The 9,047-nt window shown below is 45.9% G+C and overlaps 1 protein-coding gene across 2 annotated transcripts; it reads right to left on the bottom strand.

Annotated features, from left to right (window-relative positions):
* Nucleotides 1-245: 245 nt before the first annotated feature.
* Nucleotides 246-8,972, bottom strand: MOCS3 (molybdenum cofactor synthesis 3). 2 transcript variants are annotated; one of them, XM_077951991.1, is made up of 2 exons: nucleotides 7,564-8,972; nucleotides 246-3,022 (listed from the first exon to the last, which is right to left on the bottom strand). In XM_077951991.1, exon 1 carries the CDS (start codon nucleotides 8,945-8,947, stop codon nucleotides 7,565-7,567), a length of 1,383 nt encoding a protein of 460 aa, XP_077808117.1. In that variant the 5' UTR covers nucleotides 8,948-8,972; the 3' UTR covers nucleotides 246-3,022; nucleotide 7,564. The 2 variants fall into 2 exon arrangements, with proteins under 2 accessions (XP_077808117.1, XP_077808116.1); XM_077951990.1 differs by lacking the exon at nucleotides 246-3,022 and adding an exon at nucleotides 3,213-3,534.
* Between the last annotated feature and the right edge of the window lie 75 nt (nucleotides 8,973-9,047).

The raw sequence follows: 9,047 nt of genomic DNA, 5'->3' as shown, positions 1-9,047 counted from the left end.
GTGCCCCACACTATATTATTGTGTTCAAGGTCAGCTGCATGAGTGCATGGCGTGTGCAGTCACAGGGCCCCGTGCTCAGAGGGCCTTGTGCTTGGTTGAATGCTCTGCTGTTGTTGTGATATTCTTTTTGTTTGGTTGCTTTTGGTGCAAATCTAATTTTAGTAAAGCAGCCTCGATGACACCTTGATTTTAGGACTTCCGATTTCCAGAACCGTGAGACAATAAATGAGTGTTGTGGCATATCATTTTCAATTGCGTGACACTTTATTAGCTGGCAATGAAATTATTAATAGTTTTTGAACAGGGAACCTACAAATTATCTTGCTAGTTCTCACTGTATACCTCATTTTTTTAACGCTACTCTCCTCATTTCAAAGCAACGATGGCGGCTTTGGAAGAGCAAAGAATGTGTCTACCTTATTCACAGTGCTGTCTTCCAGGTGCTGGCGAAGGCAGGGTGCTCAAAAATATTTGAGGAAGGCAGGGAGTGATGGAGAAATTCAATTTAGGCCCTGCAGCTACCCCTGGCTGAGAAACAGAAGGAAAGAATCACCTCGGTCCACTGGCGTAAGCTGCTCTATTCATCAGCTAAGGCTGCAGGAACATTCTTCCAAACTCCTCAAGCGTGTCAAATGGCAAGTGTCCCCTGTGTGGTCTGTGGGTCTCTCCTTCAGCTCTCCATATGCCATGTCAGCTGGGCCGAGCAGAAATCCCCAGATGTAATAAGATAAGACCGGGTGAGAGCCTTAACACTGAATTTCTGAGCTCGGCTCATTCAAGGCAGCCTTTCACTTTGCATTAATTCTGGCCAATTTAGCTTGTCCTCTCATCTGAAAATCAGTCTACCAAGATGCAATTCTCATAGCCAGGGGAGCTAAGGTCAGCTAGGCAAGTATCTCTAACAGCAGGAAAATGCCATTTATAGTAAAGCCATTTACAGTGGGGACCCAAATTTCAAACTAAATAATGAAGGGGAAAAAAATGTTTGATTGGGGCTGCATCTTGAAAACTGACACTAAAATTTCTAAGAACAAGCTTATTTCCTTTCACGGCTTTCTTCTGTAGGTTCACAGTTTGTAGGGCTTCCCCGGGGAAGGGGTGGGGGATGGGAAAGAGCATGAGGAAGGCTCTGAGTTCCCCTATCATTATGTTTCTTGGTCTGGGAGGGAGATGGTGACAAAAGTGTGTTCAAGTTATGAAAATTTATCAAGCAGTACATTTAGAATTTGTGCATTTTTCTTTTTTAAAAATAGAGGCAGGGTCTCAGTATGTTGCTCAGGCTAGTCTCCAACTCCTGGGCTCAAGTGATCCCCTCATCTTGGCCTCCCAAAGTGCTGGGATTACAGGTGTGAGTCACCACAGCCAGCCAGGATTTGTGCATTTTTCTATATATAATTTCTTCAATTAAAGATTTTTTATAATGGTTCCAAATTTCAGGAACCTTGAATTACTCGCTTAATTCAAGAAGAAAGAAAAAGAAGAAGAAGAAGAGGGAGACAGGAGAATGACAGAGTTTGTGACGGAGAGTTGGACTGACGGCATCACGAGGGAGTTAGGGGTTGAAATTGACATACCATTGGCTTCGATAATGGAGGAAGGGTCGAGAGCCGATGAAGGCAGGCAGCCTCTAGAAGCTGGAAAAGGCCAGGAACGAATCCTCTCCCAGAGCCTCCAGAAAAAAAGCAGCCCTGATCACACCTTGATTTTGGGACTTCTGACTTCCAGGACGGTAACAGGATAAACCTGGGTCAAGCCACTTCGTTTGTGGTAACTTGTTACGGCAGCAATACGAAACTGACATACTTAGGTGCCATCACTTTTCATCTGTGCCTAACTGATCCCCTGCCTTTGTCCTTGCCCCATAATCTCCCTTTTTCACAGAGGGGCTGTAAGAATCTTGGTAATATAGAAACAGGGTCCCAGCACATTCTCCTCTTTTTTTGTTATTTTTATTTTTTTTGAGATGGAGTTTCGATCTTTTGACCAGGCTGGAGTGAAGTGCTGCAATCTTGGCTCACTGCAACCCCTGCTCCCCGGGTTCAAGCAATTCTCCTGCCTCAGCCTCTTGAGTAGCTGGGATTACAGGCGTGCACCACTACTGCCCGGCTAATTTTTGTACTTTTAGTAGAGATGGAGTTTCACCATGTTGGCCAGGCTGGTCCCAAACTCTTGACCGCAGGTGATCCACCCACCTCGGCCTCCCAAAGTACTAGGATTACAGGTGTGAGCCATCGTGCCTAGCCACATCCTCCTTCTTAAAACCTCCCATGGGTTTCCATGATCCTTAGAATAAGATCCAGACTCCTCAACATAGCCCACGATGCTTTGCACCATCTGGCCCCGGCCTCCATCTTCCCATTCATTGTGCTCTGGCCTTAGCTGGCTTCTATGTGTCTTCCAACTCGAGATGCTCTTTCCAGCCTCAGAACCTTGCACTTGCTGTTCCCCTTGCCTGAATGCTCTTCCCAGCTCATCTCGTGGCTCCTGCCATCTCCTTCAAGCTTCTTGGCTGAAATGGCCCCTTGCCAGCGGTCTTCTCTGGCTACCATCCCAGCCCCCAGCCATTATTCCTTCTTGCAAATCACAATGTGTGATTGTATAACTGGTTATCTGTCCTCTTTCTCTTCTACTAGGATGTAAGGTTGTGTGGACAGATTCCCAGTCTGTCTTGTTCATGGTTGTGTCCCTCTGTGGCAGGCATCGGTACCTGACCATTTGTAATAAGCACTAAATATTTCTTAAATGAACCCGTTGTGTTTCCTTGGCATGACCGAAATGACTTCCCCATTGCATGTCCTCTACTTATAATAAGCACTCAGGTTCTCGTTCTGATAGAACAGAAGCAAATAAATGGGAAACTTGGGCCTCTGTGCAAGGTCAGGGTTGTCAAGCCGACAGACATGGGCAGACATTTCTCTACAGAGCAACGGGCATGAGGATAAAATAAATAGCAGCTGTTGATTAATTAAATAGTCCTAAGCTGAGGCTGCAGTGAGCCAAGATCACACCAATGCACTCCAGCCTGGGAGAGAGAGAGAGAGAGACTCTGTCACCAAAAACAAAAGCAGCAGAAACACAACACCTAGATAACTCACAACTTGCTGTTTTTAAAATTGTGAATAATTGAACTAAAGATTGGAAACCAGAGTCAGTGTCAATCCACAGTACTTCATAATAAACTATCCTATTTTTCACCCAAATTCTGGGCTTGCTTTTTGTTTGCTTGTTTGAGACGGAATTTCACTCTTGTTGCCCAGGCTGGAGGGCAATGGCACAATCTCAGCTCACTGCAACCTCCGCCTCCTAGGTTCAAATAATTCTCCTGCGTCAGCTTCCTGGGTAGCTGGGATTACAGGCGTGCACCACCACACTCGGCTAATTTTCTATTTTTAGTAGAAATGTGGTTTCTCCATGTTGGCCAGGCTGGTCTCGAACTCCTGACCTCAGGTGATCCACCCACCTCGGAACACTGCCTGTGTAATACACCAGTGTCACACAGAGGATTCCCCAAGATTTCACTCTGGAGTTCCACACCTAGAAAGAAGGAGGAATACCAAATGTCTCAGAGTACATTTCTATTGTATCTGGAATACACTTCTGCGATTGTCAGAACATAGATTGCTTTCTATGCCCTGACAGGGCATGAACACATATGAAGCAATTACAAAGTTTTGCTTAGAGTCAGTAAAGGATGACACTTAGGGAATGGGCTCTTCAACCAGAGCATCTGGATTCGAATCCCAAATAACACAGTACATGCTCAAAATATTAGCTATTATTGTATTTAGAATAAAAACCAAACTATTATGGTCTACAATGTTTATGATGTTCCCTGCTTCTCAAACCTCACCCTGTCCCACTCTCCCTAATTGTTCGCAACCCAACTTGCCTCTGCAGTTTCTTGAATGGAACACTCCAAGTTTATTTGCCTTGGGGTCTTTACAGTTACTTTTCTCCCAGTATAGAATCGTTTCTTCAGATCTTTTGTAACTGGCTCTCTCTCACCTTTCAGGTTTTGGGTTTAATGTCATCTCTGAGGCCTTCCATAATTAAGCTATTCAAAACAGATCCCCTCCCCCACCCTAACGTGTCACTGTTTCATTTCTTTTATGGCACTTATCAGTAATTTACTTGATTTATCTCTATTTAAATATAAACTCCTCTACAACAGGAAACCTTTTGCTCATTTTTATTCCAGAACCTAGAATAACAAGTACACTGAAGGCATCTGATGTTTGTTATGAAAAAGAAAAAAAAAATCAAGTTCAGGCTGGGCATAGTGCCTCACACCCGTAATCCCAAACATTTTGGGAGGCTGAGGCAGGAGGGCTGCTCGAGCCCAGGAGTTTGAGATCTGCCTCGGCAACATACTGAGACCCCCATTGCTACAAAATTTTTTTTTTTTTTTTTTTTTTGAGACGGAGTCTCGCTCTGTCACCCAGGCTGGAGTGCAGTGGCCGGATCTCAGCTCACTGCAAGCTCCGCCTCCCGGGTTTATGCCATTCTCCTGCCTCAGCCTCCCGAGTAGCTGGGACTACAGGCGCCCGCCACCTCGCCCGGCTAGTTTTTTTGTATTTTTTAGTAGAGACGGGGTTTCACCGTATTAGCCAGGATAGTCTCGATCTCCTGACCTCGTGATCCGCCCGTCTCGGCCTCCCAAAGTGCTGGGATTACAGGCTTGAGCCACCGTGCCCCGCAGCTACAAAAAATTTTAAATTAAGAAATGGCTAGGCATGGTGGCACACACCTGTAATCCAAGCTACTTGAGAGGCAGAGGTGGGAGGATCACTTGAACCCAGGAGGTTGAGGCTGCAGTGAGCCGTGATCACACTACACTCCAGCTTGGGCGACGAAGCAAGACTTTGTCTCAAAAAAAATTGCGTTCAAATCCTATCTCACCATAAAAACCTAGCTACAATCCCCAGAGAAAACCAAATTTCAAATACTAACATATGCCAGGCGCAGTGACTCACGACTGTAATCCTAGCACTTTGGAGGCTAAGGTGCACAGATCACCTGAGGTCAGGAGTTCAAGACCAGCCAGGCCAACATGGCGAAACCCCATCTCTACTAAAAATAGAAAAATTAGCCAGGTGTGGTGGCAGGTGCCTGTAATCCCAGCTACTCAGGAGGCTGAGGCACGAGAATCGCTTGAACACGGGAGGTGGAGGCTTCAGCAAGCCGAGATTGTGACACTGCACTCCGGCCTGGGGGGATAGAGCAAGACTCTGTCTCAAAAAAAAAAAAAAAAAAAAAAAAAACCCTGAAATATATCTGGGTTGTGTACTGGGTAGTTGTTATATTCTTAACAGCCCATCTTTTGAAAAATATTTCACTATTTGGGAAAATCCCACATCAGGAGTTCTATCTTCCTATTGTAGATATCAAAACACAAATTCCCAGCCTCTCTTGCAGCTAAGATGTAGGCATGTAATTAGACTCTGCCTACCAGACACCGTCATAAGGTTTCACTCAGAAAATAATATAGTGACTCTGCTTCTTGACACATGGACTGTGGCTGAAGTGTTGGGCTTTCTGGGACAGCAGGGGGGCCACGTCAAGTGAAACTGGTGAGACTGTAGTGGCAGTTTCCTCTGGTACTTGATAGAGTAGTACAACATAGACACTATTCTCCTAAGGCCAGTTTTGTGCATGATTTCGGGCATCATTCCTAGAAGTATAGGCTTGAATCTATCCCCAAAATTCTCAAAGCACCTCCTATCACTTTAGTAAATCCTTTTCCCACTTAGTCAATCAGCTCTTGCCTGTCCCCAGTGACAACCAGGTTTATAGGAACTACAACTGTCTATAACTTTAGGACATCAGTCTTTAGAATATGAAATCATTTCTGTGTCTCGCTATTTGTTTCCTGATATGTATCAGAATCAGTTGTCCCTGGAAGGAAATGAAAAACACAGGCCAGCCATCTTCGTTCTCCACTCCAGGTCTCAGTCATTTACTTCCATAAGTTGTTGGGAGGAACAGTCATAAGAGACCTGCTTCATCTTTATAAAAGAAGGGCATACCATACTTTAGGTATACCTGTTCAAAGAATTAGTTACAATGTTTCACAGTTAAAAAGTGATCACTAATTTTGAATTTGTTAAATACCACCCTCTTAAAACAAGATTCTATATCACAAATTGCAAACTGGTAAGTAAATCTGGTCCGCAGAGGGTTTTTCTGGCCTATGATGCATTTAAGCTTCAAAAAAAAAAAAAAAAAAGGTTAACAGAGATACAAAGATTTTGTAGTTATATCTGTGATTTCTGCCATTCTTTAAAAACAACAACAGCAGCAACTGATTATGAGCCTGCACGCAGCAAGCAGTGAAGGAACAGGCCCCCTTTTGACAGGCCATCAGTTCAACCGGCCACTGATAGGCACTCACAAATCAAATTTTTACTTATAATGTTGTTGTCTATATTGGAAGTTGGGGAGACTACCTACTATTTTATGAAAATGTTAAGTAAACAAACACAAAAACACATTTTACATTAGTATAAAATGGTGGAATAAAAAAAGATTAAATCAAAAGAGAAAAGGCAAATTAAAGGGGGAGAGGCAAAGGGTTGGGACTTCGACTTGAAGATTCCAAAGCAAGTCAAACCATAGTATGCAATTTACACAATGTTATATGTGTGCAACATAAGGTGGACCGTGAAACCAACTTTAAGAAAACAGTAGCAATTTATAAGAGGCACTGACAGACTACAAAGGTGGTTTCCTTTATTTTGGTAAACTTTAAAGATCTATGGTGGGCGTGGTGCTTCACGCCTGTAATCCCAGCACTTTGGGAGGCCAAGGCAGGCGGATCACAAGATCAGGGGTTCGAGACCAGCCTGACAAACTTGGTGAAACCCCTCTGTACTAAAAATACAAAAATTAGCCAGGCGTGGTGGCGTGCGCCTGTAATCCCAGCTACTCAGGAGGCTGAGGCAGGAGAATCGCTTGAACCTGGGAGGCAGAGGTTGCAGTGAGCCGAGATCGCACCACTGCACTCCAGCCTGGGCAATAGAGCAAGACTCTGTCTCAAAAAAAAAAAAAAAAAAAATCTCATTTTGATACTAATTCAAAATGTCAAATAAAAGGACCCCCTTTCTGAATAATTAAAACAATTTACATTTTAAACATGTATTTCTGTAGGATGTATTCTATCATCTGAAATATTAATAAGATCTAAGAATTTCTTAACAGTAAGCAGATCCTAAGTATATAATCTGTGAAAATGATTTAGAAAGCACTTTGATGCGGGAGGTGGAAAATAAGGACAGGTAAATGATCTGCAGTTTAAAATACAAATTCCTGTCACGTCACATCTCACATGTCCAAGACACCCTCGTGTGCTGGAAAAAAAAATGATGGTTCTCAGAAACAGTATAAACCATTAATAAGTCATACAATACAAAACAATTTTTAAAACTCCTTATAAAAAAGGAGTCCATGTATTCACAGATACTGTAGAATCCCCAGCTCCTATGCATATTACTGAAAAATTCAAATAAATGTATCTTTGAGGCATTACAGCAATCCACATCTTTCCCATCAGACTATACCAGTCACCTTAGTACTGCGGAAATGTTCCATCGATTTTGGCAGCCCAGGCCATGAGGCCCCCCACCACATCCCGAACTGTTAAAGAGTCTAACTCTTGAGCTGCTGCTAAGGACTGGAGGACCTTCACGGCTTTCTGTGAGTCATTTCCCAGTTTGCAAATCACATAAATGGGGACAGCAGCCTCTTCTTGTGTGCCCTGCTTCCCTTCCCAGATTGCTTCTTTTAAGAGTTTCAGGCTCTCCCCATCCCTGCGTTCCAAATGTTTCAGAGGGATGTGTAGGGCATGAGGCAAACGACAAATGTCCACCTCCACCTGAGGCCTGACGTCCAGCAACAGGTGGGATGCCCCAGAATCCAGAACTCGCTTATAGTCGGTGACAGAAATACGCTCCTCTGGGCTCAGTAACTGCAGGGAGCGGCATTTATCAGTGGCTGAGGAGCCACAGAAGGCTTCATAGTCCAGCAGATCAGTCACAGTGGGCCGTTCCCCGCAAACTGCACAGTCGAGCCTGCGGCTCCGCAGCCGAATACAGCGGAAATGCCCTCGCAGGGCATCAAAGAGCAACAGACTGCCACTGTAAGAGGGGCCCAGACCCGCAGTGATTTTCAGCACTTCCAAGGCCTGCAGGCAGCCCAGGATCCCAGTTACGACACCAAACACCCCGCCGTCCGCGCAGTTGGTCACTGTCTCCGCTGGGGGTGGTTGGGGGAATATGCAGCGATAGCAAGGCCCACCGTCATAATGGTAGACTGTGATTTGGCCCTCGAAGCGCAAGGCACTGGCAGACACGAGGGGCCGACCCGCCAGCACACATGCGTCATTAATCAGGTAGCGAGTGGGCACGTTGTCCGAACAGTCGGCCACCACATCATATCGGCGGACCAGGTCTAGGGCAGTGGCTGGCGTAAGGGCCTGAGTGTACGGCACGCATTCCACTGCCGAATTGAGGCGGCGCAGCGAGGCGGCGGCCGACAAGGCCTTGGCCTGGCCAGCCAGTGCCTCTCCATGCAGCACTTGGCGGGCGAGGTTGCTCATCTCTACCACGTCATAGTCCACAAGGCCAAGGCGACCCACGCCGGCCGCTGCCAAGTACTGCGCCAGTGGACAGCCAAGCCCACCGCAGCCCACGACTAGCACGGACGCGGTCGCCAGGCGCAGCTGTCCGTGCACGCCCAGCTCCGGCAGCACTAGCTGCCGGCTATAGCGCAGAATCTCATCTGGGGAAAGAGTGGCCTTCGGCGGCAGCGGCGACACAGGAACCAGCCGTTCTGGCCGCGGTTCCTGCTCCGCCAAAAGGGCCGACGCCAGTTTCTGCTTCAGGGAATTCAATTCCTCCTCACGTTGCGAAACTTCAGCCTGTAACGCGAGTACCTCCTCCCGGGAAGCCATGGCGACCTCTTCCGGAAGTTGTCGTAAAAGGCATTTCCGCTTCCGGCTTCTGTTTCCTAGCGACTGGGATAAACTAAAAAACTTTATGGAGCTTGGGAAA

This window comes from Macaca mulatta, chromosome 10 (assembly GCF_049350105.2).
Source record: "Macaca mulatta isolate MMU2019108-1 chromosome 10, T2T-MMU8v2.0, whole genome shotgun sequence".
Taxonomy (NCBI): domain Eukaryota; kingdom Metazoa; phylum Chordata; class Mammalia; order Primates; family Cercopithecidae; genus Macaca; species Macaca mulatta.
This window is presented reverse-complemented; position numbering and strand designations above follow the sequence as displayed.